Genomic DNA, 18,653 nt, shown 5'->3' with positions numbered 1-18,653 from the left:
TATTTATTTATTTTGCTGATGCTCAAGATATAGTTTTTTTTTTCACTGTTACACATACACATAATTGGTTCATCCATCTTATTTATATAAGCACAATAAAGACAAAAGTATATATATATATATATATATATCATCACTTCATCGTATTAAAATGAGTACAAAATATTCTGAAACATAAAGGAATACACATGCATTCATATACTCCAAAAGCTAGCTAATATTATTTATTTATTTATTTTTAAAAAAAAAAACAACAAGCGCCTGTCTCTATGCCCATGAGTGTAGATTGCAACATCACCAGTGACTTAATTTCTCCAATGATAATTCGAATCCTTGATTACCACTCCATACGTCACATGAGAGACTTATTTTTTGTATCATTAACCATTTGAACCAAATGACTTTGGCATAGCTAGTATTATTTCTGGAAGGAAACAAAGAGTGCATGCATATGTCTTTATTATAACTTTTAGAAGCTTAGTTTTCAAAGAAATCAAGCACTGGATTTCTTCTGACCAATCAAATATTTCCCAACAGTTTCATTAATGGCTGCAAGAATATCAGTGCTAACTAATGAAACATTGGAAGCAAATTCCTCAGCAACTTCATACACCACACTTGATTTTATAACCGAAACTGCATCCTCTTTTTTTATGATCTCAAGTCTATTCATATAAGAAATAAAACCTAACTGCAGATATCCACCTTCAATTATATGAGCCTCTTTGATCCGCTTCTCATCATCAATCTTTGTGAATTTTTCTATCAATGACTGCACCGGAGACATTTCTAAAACAAACATTATAAATACATATCTATGTATACATGAAAATTAATATTATATATATATATAGATATATATATCATATGGAAGAAACTTATTATAAAATAAATAAACTCACCAGAAGAGAAATGAACATGAATAACTGTTCCAACCCCTCCATCTCCTTCTATGACTTCAACTTTGTGAATGATATTAGGGTAATAATTTGACAACCAATTGGGAGAGTTGTAAACTACGGTAGATCATCCATATCTCTTCAGCAGACAAGCAGACTTCTAATTCATGGACAACTTCTCCCTTCATGTCTATGTCTTTTTTTCCTCCTCCTCCACAATCACTGACAAGAATATATATATATATATATATATTTATCATGCACCAATTAAAGTTTGGAATCAGTCTTTTTCATATATAATTATCTTATCTTCTTTTCTTGTTCTCCACAATCACTAGTGTGATAAGAATATTTATCATGCAAAAAGTTTGGCATCAGTTTTTTTTTTCATATAATATTATTATCTTAGTGTTGTAGCAATGTTTGGCTTGTTGGATTTGTTATTAATTTTGACTGAATTAATAACAATTAAAATGAAATTTTTAAAAAAATTGAAAGAAATTTCATATTAATTATGAATGTTTCTTAATATTAATTATTATTTTTTGAATAAATATTAATTAATTTCATTTCCTAAAAAAATGTTATAAAGGTTATGTGATGCTGATAAGATTTTTTCCCCACAAGTGTGTCATCAATTAATTTCTGGACTTAAAAAAAAAAAAGTGGATATCTGGACTTATAAAAAAAATAATTTCTGGACAAAAAACAACATGGCATGTACATCTGTCATTTATTTATGTACTTATATATATATTTTTTAGAATAAAAGTGGATATGCTTTGTACTTTTATAAAAAAAAACCTATATATATATATATATGCCCATTTACTTTTGTTTGTCAATTAAATATATCATATTAAATAAAAAAAAACCAATGCGCATAAAATTAATTAATTGTTTCAACAAACAATGACATCGGATTATCATCTTTCATTTACTATGCGCTCGTTATTTAGTTCAACATGTATTATTTTAAAATACATATATGCATGTGTTTGGAATATTATTAACTTAATAATTATCATGGCAACATAAGCCTGATTATTTTTTTTATTTTTTATTTTTTGATGAATACAGACAAGTTACAAATCCTCAATGTTTTAATTGGAGAGTAGGCTTGATTAATTCAAATGGAACTTTTAATTATCTCTTGGATTTATGGTAGGTTAAGTGTAATGAACTAATTTTAAGATGTTTAGTTTTTGGTTGGCCATAATGCACCTAATTGCTCAAGAAATATGCTCTGTATTATAAATTTATGGCTTAATTAAGAAATTTTTTCTTTTGTAAACATAATAATAAAGTATTTGTCCAAATATTTTTTGTCAGTTAAATATATCATATTAAATAAAAACACCTATAAAGAATTGATTAATTTTCAAACAAATATCAATATGAGATTACTTGTCATTATTCATCAATATGATACGAAGAAAGAATCAATATATATAAAGTATTCAAGAGCATTTTTAATCCAAGAATTCACATCTTAGGTTAAAATTTTCAATATATATATTTATAGATACATTGATTTTACATATTAAAAAGTATTAATAGAGATCTAGAGTAAAGGCTAAATAGCAAATAAAACTTAAAAATAATAAAATAGAAGATAAACCATCTATTATTATGCACTTGCTATTCTAGTTTACCTTATATTACTTTAGTGTATATATATATTAATATATATAAGACCTACCAATGGGCTGGGTTGGGCCGGGTTCAAGGTAGACTGAGTCTATAATTACTAAAATTCAAACTTATCCAAGCCCGTCCCACTCCGAAAGATGGGTCTTAACTCTCGTAGAATCCGTTCAAATTTAATGACTTCTAATCAAGGCCCGAACAAATAGAGTTTTCATCAAATAATAAATAAGTTATAAAAAAAATAACAATAATATTAATCCGTGAACATGACCAAATATTATTCTACAAAACACTTATTAAAATACCAAATGCACATATTTATTCAATCACAATAACTAAAATTTAAACCATTATAATTGATGGCAATTAAAAATAAATATATATTATATAACTACATACAAACTAATTAATAAGTAATCAATGACAATTCAAACCATTATATATATATATATATATATATAAGTATATACAAAACTAATTAATAAAAATATTTTATAATTCGGGTCGGGCCGGACCAAGGTTTTTAACAATGAAAATCAAACATGGCCTGGTTTAAAAATGGGCTCTTTTTTTTTATCCGGGGTCCTGTCAATGTCATCGGGTAGCTCGGCCCTTGGACAGGTCTAAGATATATGTGTATTTTGAATATTATTTACTTAATATGATGGTGACTTAGCCCTAATTTTGGATAAGACCATAATTTTTTTTTTAATTTCTATCAAATTCTATTTTAATGAATTAATTTCAAAAACTTTGCTTTTTTTGTTGACTATAATGCACTTAATTGCTAAAAAAACAATATACCGTTAAAATAAAGAATCGATGTATATCTATTATTATTTGTCAATTAAACACATCAATCTAATATATATATATATATATTTATATATATAAATTTAAAAACTAATACCATAATATTAATTTTAATTTTTCCCTCAAGATTTTTAAAATGTTTTATAAAAATTTATAAATGGATCATTTATATATTCTTTTGTACCCCTTTTGGATTGTTCTTTCCTCTAGGGGTTGTTTCTTCAGTTTCTTATTTTGGTGGGCCCTGGTGCTCGCCCTTTCCTCCACTCCTTGTGGTTGTTTATTGTTGTATTTTGGTGTCTCTTCCATTTTGTACTCGTGCCTTTGTTTTTTAATGAATTGTGGTTCATCCACTTTTTCAAATATATATATATATTAGCTCAACCTTTAACAAAAAGATATAGTGGAGGCTTTCTCATATATTACCATAACACCCAAGACAACCCCATTTCCAAACAATCAATACCACCATCATATCACAATAAAAGCCTATTATCTATACATATTATTAAAATAGATGTATAATCTACTATAGGGGCGTTTCAAAGAACAATTTTATTTTTATTTATAACATTTAAGTTTTTATTTATATTACTTATAATATTAATAATTGAAAAATATTAATTATATCTAATTATTTATGCAATAAATGTCCATAAGACTTTTGAAATTCAAAGTATAAAATAGTTTCTATGGTCAGAGTTGTTTTGATGTATAATATCAAAGTTTCAAGGAACAATTTTAATTTTTTTATAACATTTAAGTTTTTATTTATATTACTTATAATATTAACAATTGAAAAATAGTAATTACACCTAATTAATGCAATAAATGTTCATAAGACCTTTGAAATCCAAAATATAAAATAGTTTCCATAGTAGTTGTTTAATTATATTATTTTATGTATAATATTATCTCAAAACTACTCACAAAATTTTAAAAACTCCGATAGAAAGCCGGGGATAATGCCTGGTCTATATAATTATATATGTTGGATTGTAATAACCTAACATGGTACAGGCAAATCAGTCCTATAATTAATAATATTATTATAATCAACTGTTTATTAGCATCTCTATGGAAAGTAATTTTAGGATATATAATCCCTGGAGCAATTAAGCACAATTACATATCATAGCAAAAGCTGAAGTATATATCATTACTTCATCATATTAAAAATGAGTACAAGATCTCAGAAGAATAAAGATAATACATATGCTCCATAAATTTTTTTATTTATTTTTAAATTTCCTCCAAGAGTGCTTCATATATATATATAGCGATCCAGAAGCCAAATTACCAAAGAAATTAATCAAGCATTGGATTTCTTCTCAATGAGATACTTTCCAACAGTTTCATGGATTATTGCTAAAGGAGCAGTGCTAATCAATGAAGCTTTTGATGCGAAATCTTCATCAACTTCATACTCTATGGTCGACATTATAATGGAATCAGCTTCACTCTTCTCTATCACCTCAAATCGAACCATATATGAAATAAAACCTAATTCTAAGTACCCACCTTCGACAACATAAGCTTCTTTAATACGTTTTTCGTCATCGATTTTTGTGAACTTTTCTTTATATGATTGGACCAAAGGTGTTCCTAAAAATAATTAATATTAAAATTATATACAAATACGAAATACATTAAAGCACTTGATCTCATCAGAACTTATTATAAACATAAATACTACTCATCCGGAGGGAAGTAAAGATGAAGGATGGTTCCAACCCCTCCGTCACCTTCAACAAGATCCATCTTGTAGATAACAGTAGGTAGTAGCTTTACAACCAACTCGGCGAGTTCTAAACCACGGTAGACCGACCATATTTCATCGGCCGGCAAACTGATTTCTAATTCATGTGACAGTGTTCCTTTCATGGCTAAATTAGTCTCCTTCCTCTTCTTCTTGTTTTCTCTTCTTATCAAAGATTGTTGCATTGTTTGGTATTTGAATTGAGTCATTCCAAAAAAATACATGGTTGGAATCTGTCACAAATGTGAAGTCTAGATGCTCTAAAATGACATTTTTGGATCTTTGTCTTTATTGGTGAACCTTGTGGCCGGTTGGCTGGGATGTGCTTGTAATTTAATTTGTTCATCTCGAGATATATATGTCTTTATATACGTGATGATAAGGTTGCTGACAAGGTGGTCCATTAATTTAATTTGATGATTTTTCTCATATGCATCTTGTTATTGAAAATTTGTATATTAATAATCAAGTTCAGATAACTATCGGAAGAATAATATCACATAAGTATATAGGGTGAAAACTTTGACCAGCTGGCGAGATGATATTATATATATTTTATATTTTTTTTTATATAAAGGGTAAATATTGTCAAAAGATGTAAGTGTAAAAGATACACTAATTACAGATGATTTAAAAGGCTCTCTAGAAATTTATCATATACAGTAAATAAATAATACTCTATAATACTAGGCCAATAATGAAACAACATATAAATAATACTGTGGGCTCAAAATTTTGAGCCATCATATCCTGCGCATTTTATGGTGAGTTGCCACTAAATTAAATACCAATGTTTTTCTTAAATTTTTCACACTTACAATAGATTAATTAATTACATATTAAAAAACTTATAATTATCCATTATAAGTTACTATAAGAGAAGCAAACAAACAAAAGAGGATCACTTAGAGAAGGGTGCCAAATTAATCAAGAAAATAATATCAGTTGGTTCCAAAATAAGAGTTCATATACATGTTCTCATTTCCAGGAATAAGCATCTATCATTTGGTTGCATGTATCATATTCATTCTATTGAAATACGGTAATTAATAATGACATATATGATCACACTTGCGTTATAAAAAACTCCATTGAGACATATGGTAAAAGTTTAAACAAGTAATTTAAAACATGATCAATTGAATTCATCCTCTCATTGAGGAACAAACATTTCTAACAGTTTTTGACCAAGGATTTCTTCTTTCTCAATTTCAAAGTCCTGAACTAAAAAAGATAGCAAAGTTGGAGAAGTTATCTCAATTACAATTCTTTATTAAGAAACTTCCTGTCTTTAAACTTTTGAATGTTATAATTGGTTTTTTTACCATGAGTTCTAAGTAGTAGCCTTATAGAAGCAACTCATGAGGTGATTAAGATCTTGTTTTGTTGTTTTGTTTTTATTTTCTTATGTGCAGCCACATTGACCAGTTGTTAATAAAGAGATGCATGAGAGGGCCATACTTCAAATTACAACCAAACAGATTGAAGGAAATAACATGAAGCAAATTTAAGGAGTGTGTTGAGATTAAACTAATGTGAATCTTCAACAACTCAACCAACTCTTTTGTTCTTTACCAACCAAATATGTCAACAATATAACACAAATTAATTCTGTGGTATATATTACTCTTTTCAGGTTGAGTATTAATTGAGGAGTTTATGCAGAGAGAAAGCTACTAGAGCATTAATTATTCTTGTATTTGTCATTAGTTTAATTTCTCTTAAACATTATCTTCTAATTTTTATGGTTTATATATTATTAATATCTATTTTGCTTTTCTAGTAATTATCATAGTCTTTCATTTTTTTTCTTCAGATAATTTGCCATTTAACCAATTTATTATAAAACAAAAATTTATGACAATTTTTGTGCTGCATAATTAATTCCTCTATAGATTATATTGGAGAATTTTTGTGTGGTCCATCTGGCTTACGCGAAATGATTATATCTTTGCTAATAATTGTGATAATCCACATGTTGTTTGGTTGAAGGTTACTCATATGATTTTATCTTGGGTCTCTGCAGTGCCTGAGGGTATGAGAGAGAAGCTCGTTGATCCTATCTCCTCCATTAGGCGCAGCTTAGAGTTTCGTTGGATCTCGTTCTGAGGGAGTGGAGGTCACTCCCACGATTGAGATGGACCAGGAGATCGGCGAGGAGTAGTCCTTGTTGTTGTTGTCTGGGTCAGGAGGAGACCTGTTGTTCCTCCATTATCTTTCTATGTTGTTTTGTTTTTTTCCACAGCTAGTGGAAGGGTCGTTGTATGTTTTTATTGATCTTTTATCTTAATGCATATTATTTATCCACCTTATAAAAATATATATATATATATATATATTGGAAAAAATTATTTGATGAATAATTGGGATGTTTAATATGAAATGACTACTCATATGGACTGATTTCAGTAATTATTTGTTATCTGCATGTGTATGTATAAAGTTGGTATCCATACAATTTGGTTGTTGCCTTGTTACTTTATATAATAATGATTTAACTTTTATATTCTTAACCTAACTCACACTCATATTTTATTCAATTATTTATTTAAATTTTAATTATTTAAGATGTACTTTGGAATATATATTCATTTTGTTACTAATTAGGGTCATTGAATTCCCCAGTCATCAAGGATTTAATGATAAATTATCAATCTATTATATTCATCGATCGATTAGTTGTTATTTTATATGAGTCACATAAAATATTAGATTACTTACGATTTGTTATTTTTTCACGAGTCATATAAAATATTAGATTATTTACGATTTATCAAACCAAAACACAAGAAATATTAATTTTGACCTTTACTTTTACTAGGCACGCAATTGATTTGAAGTTAAGTTATAAATTCAATGCATGTCAGAGCTACACAAGTCCAAGGCCATGAACGCTTAACTTTTACTAATTCAAAATTTCAATGCATTGAAGTCTGAATGAATTGATAGTTAATATTATATTTGATGTTTGTTAGGGGAGCTAAACAAATCAGTGGAAAATACATGTAAACAAATGAAAACTATTTCCTTGGAATCTTAATAAATAATACTATATAAATATATTAATGAAAATGGAGCTTAAGGTGACGGCAATGCTGATGAATATATCTTGATTAACAAGGGACCCTCACATTTCAAAAGCTCTTGTTGTTCACAGCCGCCAAGCCTTGCTAAGGTTTCAACTATATTCATTCATGCATTCTATGTAAGATGCTTAATTAGATCAATATTATGGTTGATTAATTTTATTTGTTATATATATAATATAGTTAATTATCAATTAATTAAACCAACAATTCATTCACTATTATTTTTTTAGTTCTTGATATGAGGAAAGTCATAATAAAAAAATTTGTATGGTATTTAATTAATAATGAACAATCTCCAAATTAACAGAATTAGAATCATTTTTGCCAACTTCATGTGTAGTTTATAGGTCCAAATGACTAGCACATATGAACAATCTAATAACTTTGCTCATTGATATATATATACATATAATTTTTATATGGAGAAACAGTTCAAAGGGAACATATATTGTTCAAGCATGGCCCTCTTCTTGGTTGCTTCCATAATGGGAAATCACCTTTGAATTACCTCTAATAACTTTGTCACGTTGCATGACAAACGTATCCTAACCACTCTTATTAACTTTATTTTTTAAACATGCACCTCCATTAATTAATCTCATTTATATATATATATATGTACTTGATTTGACTATATATATATATGCAAAGACTCACCAGTTCACCACAAACATAAAATATAATGGCATGCAAAGTAAAGTACGTGGACTATTGAGTTTATGGATACACCATGCAACCAAATACTACAGTGTATGGATATTATAGAGCAAAAGAAGGATACTCAAATTTCACCATGTGATGATGTTTAAATAAATAAATAAAAAAAACAATCAAACATCAAGACAAAGGTCAGCTCAAACAGTCTATATAAACCCCCCAACACACACTATCTTCAAGCAACTACTAATTAATCCTTTCTCAATCTCCAATTTTCTCTAATCATCCAATATTCTCTTCAGGTAATTAATCTGTACAATTAATTTTCTCTTCCAATTGTTTCAGCAAATATATTCACATAAACCATTGTTATTATTGTTTTACAGAAAGCATAGATATGGGGAGATCTCCATGTTGTGATGCCATAGGTTTGAAGAAAGGGCCATGGACACCAGAGGAAGACAAGAAGCTCATGGAGTACATAAAGAACAATAGCCATGGAAGCTGGAGAAACCTTCCAAAGAATGCTGGGCTAAACCGATGCGGCAAGAGTTGCCGGCTTCGCTGGACTAACTATCTCCGACCCGACATCAAGCGAGGCAAGTTCACCGAAGAAGAAGAACGCCTCATCATCCATCTACACTCCATTTTGGGAAACAAGTAACTAATCTGACACAATTGATATATTAAACACCCATATTAATAATTAAGTTTAGCTTTTGATTTCTTGATGTATTATATATAATTAATGTTTTGTTATTAATTTATAGGTGGTCTTCAATTGCAAGTCAGTTGCCAGGAAGGACTGATAATGAAATCAAGAACTATTGGAACACTAATATAAAGAAGAAGCTCATGGTTATGGGAATAGATCCGGTAACTCATCGCCGGAGAACCGATCTTGAGTTGCTTTCGGGGTTGAACTTCAGCAACCTGAATACTGTCATGAATCCTTTGGATATTAATGCTTTGAGAGTTTTGCAAGCAGATGCTGCACACTTAGCCAAGTTACAACTTGTTCAAAGTTTGATGATGAGTTTACTGGGAACAAGTGCCATGCCTTCTCTTTATAATATTAATCCAAGTTCTTCTGGGATTAATGTTAATAATCTTCAAGGCCATGATCAGAATGATAGTTTGTTCATCAATTCCTTTGTGACACCAACTACTACTGTTAATTCTACACCTTCTTTGGTCACAGCAACCTCTCCAGAGATCACCATTAATGGGGACCAAGTGCAAGAGCCAATTACCAACTCCATTGATCACATGTCAACAAATTCATCAGCTTCTACTCCTTTTGAGTCTTGGGATGGACTTAATTATCTTAATGATCTTGATACTGATTTTTCATGGAAGGATATTTTAGAGTAAGTTATAAATTATTATTATTATTAATATTATTATTATTATATATATGGTGTTGATAATTTTGAGAATTTTATTAATGAATTTCTTTTTTACTGTTAATTTATGTTTGCAGCCAAATATCTTGGTCCAGTGAGTTGTAGAGAGTGATCATCATCAAGGGAGGAAGGAGGAGGAGGAGGACAAGTTTGATTAAAAGATTTATTATATTTATTCATGTATATGTATACGTTGTGCATGAAAGCTTTCACCAAATGGATTGACTTTATCAATTAATTTTGTATTAATTAATTAAGATTTTAAGTCTTCTTTTGCCACTTGCTTTTAATTTCATTAATCTTGTTTATTATTTGATGAGAACAATAAGCCTCGTTAATTATTAAGATATGTTCAAAGTCAGATGATCAAGTTTTCAGCTTTCATGGAATTCAATTGATTAATTATATTCAAGAGTATTAGTTACACAGTAGGTAATTAAAAGCTGTAAGATTGTAACAAAACTTAAATAGTCATTTGAGCTTGCTTAGCAAAGTGGTAAAAAAATATATAAAATAATTAATCTTATAAGATTAATTAATTATCATTTATCATGTTAATTACTTCCAAAATGATCATTATTAGTAATTCTTACTAAACTTTTCTTTCTCAGAGAATTTATCTCTAATAAGAAGAATCCAAGATTGTCCCAACAATGGACACCATGATTTGAGTAGGTAAACAATGAAATTATAGAATAAAACAGATTAGTTACCTACTCTTGAAGAGATTAATGATTCACTTTACCTAAAAGTTTCATGCCATTACATCATAAATACTCTATAAAATGAAAATGAAAATAAAAATAATGGTGATTACTTGGTCATTCATTTTCATTCCAAGCCACTCTTTACATTAATCTAGACTAATCTATTTTTTTATTGATTCACTGTAAAACCAAGAGATGTGGATAATTACTCACCTTTGCTTGTCTTGGTAAAACTTCAAATTAAAAAGATCTATCGAGAATTAAGCACATAGTAAAAGGAATTAGGTATTGGTTTAACTACTATTTATCGGTTAATTTTTTTAGATGAACACGTAACTATTTTATTCTAATAAAAATCTATGATTAGAATAATATTTACTGTTTTGAATTTATTTCTTTATAATTAAAAGTTATTGCACATTACTTGGAAAAATGTGCCATCGCACTCCATGCCTATTCAGCTTGTCGATCGTTTATTTGTTAAAAAAAAAAGGTTTTCTTTTTTAAAATTTGAATTTATTTTTTTAATTTTTATCAATATAATAGAGTTATAATGCTCGAAATTATATTTTTTATTATTATGATCTTTTAATGCGAAAAAAAAAGAAGAGCATATTGATAATTATATATATTTCCATTCTTTGACAACCATTAAACAAAGGTACTTGTTCCTATTGTTAAAAAATACTCTTTCTGTTCCTTTTTATTTGTCGTGAATAACCAAATCTCATATACCAAGAAAGTTAGTTATTTCAGATAATTTAATAAAAAAATAGTTATTTTATAAAATTATCCCATAATTTATATATTCATATTTCTCTCTCATATTAAAAAGAATTGAATAAAGTATTAGGATAATTTTGAAAAAAAATAATAAATACATGTTAATGTTTAAAAATAATAGATAAAAAAGAACATGGGTTTATGACAAATAAATAGGAACAGAGGGAGTAATAATAATAATAATGATAAGCATATTAAATTATGGCCACCAATTAATTTTCATTGGACAAGAAAAGCACAATCATATCCAAACACGGACTATTTAATCACTAACAATAAACGCATTTATTGATGAAATTATTGTATTTTTGTTTGCATATAATTAAATCTCATATTATAATTCAATGGACAGTGTTGTCATAATTGAACTATAAATGTGGATGCATCTAATATCACACATGGGGAGGGAGGCATAATTATATTCTTTTAGTATGTGTTTGGTATTTTATTTCACTGACAAGATAAAGGAGCTATAAATTTATCTCATATGATTGTCTTATTTTATAATTAAAGATAAAGGTTCATGTTATTTTTTTGTTTTTTTTATGAGTTCATTAATGTTTCATTAGAATGACTAGTTGTTTTTAATCTCAAGTCTTTAATTTATATTATACTATATATACTCCCTCCATTCTTTTTTACTCCATTGTCATGTTTTGGAACTATTCTTTGCCTTTTTTACTTGTTATATAATAAATTTTGTACAACATTAAATAATTTTTATTTATTTTTTTCAAATTTACTTTTTTTAAAGTAATGTATTTGTACAATTTTTAATAAATCACAATCAACTAAATATTAAATTATATACTCCACTAGTGGGGTTTTAAATATGAGTAGTTTTATAAAGTAATAGAATTTTTTACTCTCTCAAATAAAAAAGTATGGAGGGAGTATAAAATATAGGTAACCAATTAATTTTAACTAATTTTTTTTAATCGGTGTAAATTAGGTAGATGTAACAAGTAAAAAGGAAATAAGGGAGTATTAAACAAAACAAACAAAAACACAAAATGAAAGATATTACCAATGGAAATTCAAATGAACAAGTTCATTAGCAATTAAATCCATGCTAAATATATTTTAAATCCCATTATATTAAATAAAAGTTTAATATTTTTTTAATATATGTATACATCAAAATATTATTTATATATCTTAAGATTTAAATGTTACATTAGTATATTTTATATATTTAGCTGTCAGAAACATTATTTTTTTAAAAAAATATATGTATGTTTAAATTTAAAGATATATATTTAAGAGGTTTCGAACATAAAAAAATAAAAAATAAAAAATATGCTTATCATCAATTTGTAAAAAAAGAAAAATTAAAGACATATGAGCATCACATTTGTAAAACATAAATTTTTACAAACAAATTAAAATAATATAACAAAAAAATTATGACTAAATGAGAATGTCATAAACTCCACTAACGGTGAAGGTGCAGTTAAATAAAAATAAATAAATAATACCAATAACATTAAGAAAAAAACCACAGAAAATAGTTCATCAATTATGAGTTGCAGACATGCGGTGAGTGGTTAAAGAGCACCTTTAGCTGGTTCTAAAATCGGATGATAATAAATAAATAAACAATGCTATACATTAAAAAAAAATAATAAAGATATATATATATATATATATATACAACGAAGATGAACAGAACAGAACAGAAGTTACATAACAGAACAAGGCGGTCTGGTGCGAACTCATCTCCTCTGGTTTTGAAACCAAAGAATACTCTGGTTTCAATTTATTAAAATTTGACATATATCCCAATCACAATAGAAAAAATATAATAATATTATACGAGACAGCGTGTAAAATATAATAGACTAAAATCAGTGTATTATCCGGTTTCAGAACCAGGGGAGATGAACTTGTCTGTTGCACCTGCGGAACAACATGAGGGGCATGCGAAAGCTACGGGGCTGTGGCTTTCTATATATACTTGAATTCCAGAATTAGAGAAGCTCTGGCATTGTCGTACACGGCTCGCTTCCCTCTTCTTCTCTACATCCAAAAATCCCATTTTTATTCAAAAGCCTGGCCGGAGAAGGAGGGAGAAGAAATGGGGAAAGGAGTTCAGCTCTCGGGAAAGGAGGTGGCGGTGGCGGCGGGGGTTGTGGCTTTCTTCGCTTTTGGTCTCACCGCTGTGTATTTTTCCATGCCTGCATCTGATTATAGTTTTCTTAAGATGCCCAGAAGTCTTGAAGAGCTTCAGATTTTAAGGTTTGATTTTTTTTTTTTGGTTCCTTTTTTCGTTTTGTTTGTGAAAGAATATTTTTTTCTCGTTGTTGTCTGTTTATCATGTTAGATCTGGATGTTGTGTTATTTCTTTGTTTCTATTTATTTTTAAAAGGTTTTGTTTTTCAAGTTTCTAATTGGTGTTTGTCCGAAAAATTAATAAAAAATAAATGTAGGCTTGGGCTGTTGTGGAGATGTAACATTGTTTGGATTTTATTTGTGGTTTTGGATGTGTTTTGCAGCACATTGTTGTGAACTTTGTGAGAAGGATGTTGGAAAAAGAGTATTTTGAGTGAATTAATTGCTTCAACAAAGGAAGAGGAAGGGATTTATATTTAGATACAATGTTTGCATTGGATCCATTTAATAGGAATTTCCCTGCAAAAGAATGAACTTTTAGATTATTAATAATGGTGAAGAAGCCTTCAGATTTATCCTAAAGACTGGCTTTTCTTGGCTAGCCGTTAGTTATCTTTCAAGGATGAGTTCTTTACTATTTAGTATCCAATAACTTAGTTCCCTTTGGGATTTGATCAATGCATAACCATGCATACATTTGGAAAATCATCCTCTGTGTGTGTGTGTGTGTTTGTGTATTCATGCTTAATGGAATTGCTAACTCTTCTTGAGTTGATAATTTTGATGTCACAATGGTATTTGTCCAACGCATTCAAATTAGCAATCCTCATATGAGCTGATTTAATGCTTGAGAATTAGTGTTCATTTATGACTATAGTTTTTAACAGTGATCCTTAACTTCTTGCCATTTTGTTCTTTGGAACTCATTAAGCTAAACTCATGTTTGTTCTGAACACTTTGATCCATTCTAGGGATCATCTCGAGACATACACCAGTGATTACACCCCGCAAGTCTTGGTTGGTTACTTCACAGTTTACATCTTCATGCAAACGTTCATGATTCCGGGGACTATTTTCATGTCTCTTCTAGCCGGAGCTCTCTTTGGGGTTGTTAGAGGTATGGTTCTGGTTGTCTTTGCAGCCACTGCTGGTGCGTCTTCCTGCTTTTTCCTGTCAAAAGCTAATTGGAAAGCCGCTAGTATTCTCATTCTGGCCAGACAAACTTGCTTTCTTCCAAGCTCAGGTTAGGTTCAAAGAAATAATGGCGGTCAATCAACTCTTAAACCTTGTCTTTTGGTGTCTCATGTTTTATGTCCTAAGGTGTTTTCCAATGGAGATTTTAAGAGAAATCTCAATTTAAGCAGAGTATTTTCTAATTTGGACTCATTACTGGCTTAGCATTTTTGCCTCTTTCTGCTAATTGATCAAGGCTTTTGTTTTCAGGTGGCTAAAAGAAGAGAGAAGCTACTGAACTACATGCTTTTCCTTAGGGTCACCCCTACATTGCCAAACACGTTCATTAACTTAGCATCGCCGATAGTGGATGTGCCCTACCACACCTTCTTCTTGGGAACTTTTATCGGTCTAATTCCTGCTGCTTATGTGACTGTCAGGGTATCTTTCACTTCACTACTTTTATGAGTCTTGCAGTTGGATTGAAGTAACCATGCATATAAAGTTTGCTTTTATTCTTTTCTGCAGGCTGGGCTTGCTCTTGGGGAGTTGCGATCATTGAATGATCTCTATGACTTCCAGTCAATAGCCATACTGTTTTTCATAGGCATTTTTACAGTAACACCAACACTTCTGGGCAAGAATCAGACAAAGAATGTAAATTAGAAAAGAATTTATGGCTTCATTGTACATAGCAGTTACCTCGGCATTGTTCAAACCTCAGCAGTAATGAAAAGCTGAGAAAAAGGCTTGACCAGAAGCACCGAGTCAGGCTTTTTAGTGCCCATTGGTTTCTATGAATGTAACTTTAAAATCTGGCTTCTAATGCCATTGTACATTCCATCATCTTCATCTCAATTGAATTCCAACTCCCTTGAATTCAAATGCTGCTGCTTCAGAGTTAATTACTCCAGCATTTCTTGGTTTAATTCAAATTCTCTAATTGTTGACCTGTTCAAGCATCCTCATCAGGTTGCGTGTACACCAACTCTATTAAGTTGTGTTTATCTCTTATAATCTCCATTTGTAGCAATAAAGTTATAATAGGAGAAGGTTTCGTGATGGCGTGCCGGCTTTGCTAATCCCTTCCAAGTTGTTTTCCAGCAAATACCAAAGAACAAAGGCATCACATCACCCTTACAATAACTTGTCTGTAAGCTTGGATTCCTCCATTTAGAATTTGCTGACCAGCATGTATATATATTATATAAGCTTTGAATGAGTTGATCAATGTTAAATTTTTAGAATGAATACAAATGAGTTCAAATGAAGTTTTGGCCGGCACCTTGTCAGATACTATGGAGTATCAAAGAAGCAGACTTTGATGCTGAAGCTGCTTGCTCTCTTTCCGTGGAGTATAATTCACTGGCATGGAAAAAAGAGAAGACATCACAAACTCTGACACTCACGGTGAGGCTTTGAGAAATCTTAATGAATTCTTAGTTTGATTTATGAACTTAATTTGTAGCTTTAGTTGCTAAAGTATGTTAAGCATTTTGTTGCAGAAATGGAGAAGAGTGAATCAACTCAAGAATTATCTGAAAATGGGAAAGCAAGTTTGAAGGACAACAAAGAGGAAGAGATGTTGATGTTGGAGTCAAAACACGCTGAGAAGAATGGAGAAAACTCAAAGGAAGACATGCAGCTTTCAATGGAGAAGAAAACTAGAACATCAGCAAAACAAACTCCAAAAGGAAAGCACACTGTTCCTCAGCCCTTCTCTCTGTTGCCAGAGAGAAGGGCATCCAAAGAAAGGAAAAGTATTTTGGAGCAATCTAATCCCAAACTATCAAAGTCTCTTAGCTTAAGGTAAGTATATCATGAAACTCTATCTACGACCACTGTTTCTTGAATGAACTAATTGGCGAAGCTTTCTGAAATAGGACTGATCCGCAGCGTTGTTTAAGAACAATACAGACTCAAACTTCGTTTAGGGCTTGAAAAGATTACAGAGCTACGACAAGGAAGCACTAAATCCGGGTCGACACTTCAAAAGGTAATTCGAACTTCAACATCAGTTAAGGTGGAAAAGAGTGTTGAGGCAAAGCACGGTGTTGCAAAATCAGTGGACTGTGAACAAGTAGAGCAGCAAAAGGAGGTCTAGTATTTGATTTTCATCTATGTTTATGTTCCATATCATTGTAAAATTTAGAACATGGATTTATTAAGAGAACCATATTGGTTGCAGTCTGTGAACAAAAAGACGGACAAGGAAAAAGAAAAAGAGCCTGAAGCCAAGAAGCCATTACTTGCTTCAAAGCCAAAGGTATCATCTTTCAATTCATTGTTATCAGTGATAATAATAAACAACGTGCATTTCTATATATGACAGCCCATGAACCAAATGAAGGGTAAGGTTTCAGAGAAAGAAGAGATTGGAACTAAGAAACTGAACCTAAACTCCAAAGCTAAGGTATTTCTTATGCAAATATGAACATAAATTTTTCTTGATGCTTTATTCATACTTGTGCTTTTATTTTGTATTATGCCAGCATAGTATTGAAGAATTAGAGATCAAGTTGAAGAAGAGCTCGACCTTCAAAGCATCACCATTACCGAGTTTCTATAGCAAAAGAATAGCTTCTCCAAAGGCTAAGCAATTAGAGGTAAACATGCTTAGGCATCTGATCATTGTGAACCAATATGTTTCATTCTTACAATAAATTTTGTGCAGAAAGAAGAGGAAAAGGAGAAGAATAAACTACAGAAGAGTGCTACATTCAAGCCATCACCATCGCCGAACTTCTACCAAAAAAATCCCGCCAATTCTCGGAATCCTGACTTAGCAGTAAAGGTAAATGAATTAAAATTTACTTCATTTCATTGAGTTTTTTTCTTTGTAATTAATCTCCTCCGATGTTCAGAGTCCCGTGCAATCTAAAACACCAACTCTGAATCTTCAGAGCAAATCATTGTCTCGTGCTGAAAGCAAAAAGATGGACTTGACGACGAAGACTGCTCCGCAAATTGCACGCGAAAGAACGAGGGAGACGATAAAGAAATTGTTCAAAGGGCCTTGGAAGGCTTCAAATGCTAAACAAGATGCAGAAACAAAAAACTCTGAAAATGGAGAGGTCTCATCAAGTGAAGGAAACAATGTGGCAGTGGATGCATGAACTACAACTTTGCTTCATTTCATGTTCTCTATATTCCTTCTCTCATGTAGTGATTCCATTGGAACGTTGAAACCATGCAATTAAAAAAAAAACATGAAAGAGTTTGTTGAGGTGTGTTGTAATTTGTAGTTTGTGGATTTGCTTAATGATATAAGTTGATCTTTTTCTTAGAATTCAATCATTTTAAAAATATTTATCTGTTGTATCAATCACTATAAATGGAAAGGAACTGATGACTCAAATGCTGTATCTCATAATTAATTAGAATCTTTTTATGAACGTTAAGACATTTTCAAACGTTTTTATAAAAATAAACAATTTTTTTTAAAAAAACCCCAAAATAAACAGGCCCTTATTAATGAATTTGGTTAATAATATAAGTCAATCTTTATCTAAGGATTTAATCATCATTAAAATTTTTAAAAAATTTATCCGTTATATTAAGCACTAAAAACGGAAAGAAAACTAATGAGACAATGATGTAAAATC

At 30.0% G+C, this 18,653-nt stretch overlaps 4 protein-coding genes and 1 pseudogene across 6 annotated transcripts; 3 read left to right on the top strand and 2 right to left on the bottom strand.

Moving 5' to 3' along the window:
• Positions 1 to 137: 137 nt before the first annotated feature.
• LOC120259288 (norbelladine synthase-like) lies at positions 138 to 1,106 on the bottom strand. 2 transcript variants are annotated; one of them, XR_005536088.1, is made up of 2 exons: positions 903 to 1,106; positions 138 to 789 (listed from the first exon to the last, which is right to left on the bottom strand). XR_005536088.1 is itself a non-coding variant. In XM_039266869.1 (2 exons), the coding sequence occupies exons 1-2, from the start codon at positions 942 to 944 to the stop codon at positions 494 to 496; spliced, it is 321 nt and encodes a 106-aa protein (XP_039122803.1). In that variant the 5' UTR covers positions 945 to 1,106; the 3' UTR covers positions 138 to 493. The 2 variants fall into 2 exon arrangements, 1 of the variants encoding a protein (XP_039122803.1); XM_039266869.1 differs by having other exon boundaries at positions 138 to 772.
• A 3,407-nt stretch (positions 1,107 to 4,513) lies between these two features.
• On the bottom strand, positions 4,514 to 5,303 carry LOC120259354 (norbelladine synthase-like). The gene is made up of 2 exons (XM_039266942.1): positions 5,063 to 5,303; positions 4,514 to 4,967 (listed from the first exon to the last, which is right to left on the bottom strand). Exons 1-2 carry the CDS (start codon positions 5,244 to 5,246, stop codon positions 4,675 to 4,677), a joined length of 477 nt encoding a protein of 158 aa, XP_039122876.1. The 5' UTR covers positions 5,247 to 5,303; the 3' UTR covers positions 4,514 to 4,674.
• Positions 5,304 to 9,126: 3,823 nt separating this feature from the next.
• On the top strand, positions 9,127 to 10,411 carry LOC120259192 (transcription factor MYB93-like). Its single transcript, XM_039266750.1, has 4 exons — positions 9,127 to 9,169; positions 9,254 to 9,527; positions 9,638 to 10,237; positions 10,351 to 10,411. The coding sequence occupies exons 2-4, from the start codon at positions 9,265 to 9,267 to the stop codon at positions 10,376 to 10,378; spliced, it is 891 nt and encodes a 296-aa protein (XP_039122684.1). The 5' UTR covers positions 9,127 to 9,169; positions 9,254 to 9,264; the 3' UTR covers positions 10,379 to 10,411.
• Positions 10,412 to 13,736: 3,325 nt separating this feature from the next.
• Positions 13,737 to 16,046, top strand: LOC120258259 (annotated as a pseudogene).
• Positions 16,047 to 16,304: 258 nt separating this feature from the next.
• On the top strand, positions 16,305 to 18,356 carry LOC120259265 (protein WVD2-like 4). Of its 2 annotated transcripts, none has more exons than XM_039266841.1 (8): positions 16,305 to 16,458; positions 16,554 to 16,857; positions 16,932 to 17,146; positions 17,237 to 17,314; positions 17,381 to 17,461; positions 17,541 to 17,654; positions 17,723 to 17,842; positions 17,952 to 18,356. In XM_039266841.1, the coding sequence occupies exons 5-8, from the start codon at positions 17,384 to 17,386 to the stop codon at positions 18,162 to 18,164; spliced, it is 525 nt and encodes a 174-aa protein (XP_039122775.1). In that variant the 5' UTR covers positions 16,305 to 16,458; positions 16,554 to 16,857; positions 16,932 to 17,146; positions 17,237 to 17,314; positions 17,381 to 17,383; the 3' UTR covers positions 18,165 to 18,356. The 2 variants fall into 2 exon arrangements, with proteins under 2 accessions (XP_039122775.1, XP_039122774.1); XM_039266840.1 differs by having other exon boundaries at positions 17,913 to 18,354.
• The last annotated feature ends 297 nt before the right edge of the window (positions 18,357 to 18,653 follow it).

The sequence above is a fragment of the Dioscorea cayenensis genome, chromosome 4, assembly GCF_009730915.1.
Source record: "Dioscorea cayenensis subsp. rotundata cultivar TDr96_F1 chromosome 4, TDr96_F1_v2_PseudoChromosome.rev07_lg8_w22 25.fasta, whole genome shotgun sequence".
NCBI lineage: Eukaryota > Viridiplantae > Streptophyta > Magnoliopsida > Dioscoreales > Dioscoreaceae > Dioscorea > Dioscorea cayenensis.
Note: the sequence above shows the minus strand (reverse complement) of the source record. Positions and strands in the feature narration are given on the sequence as shown.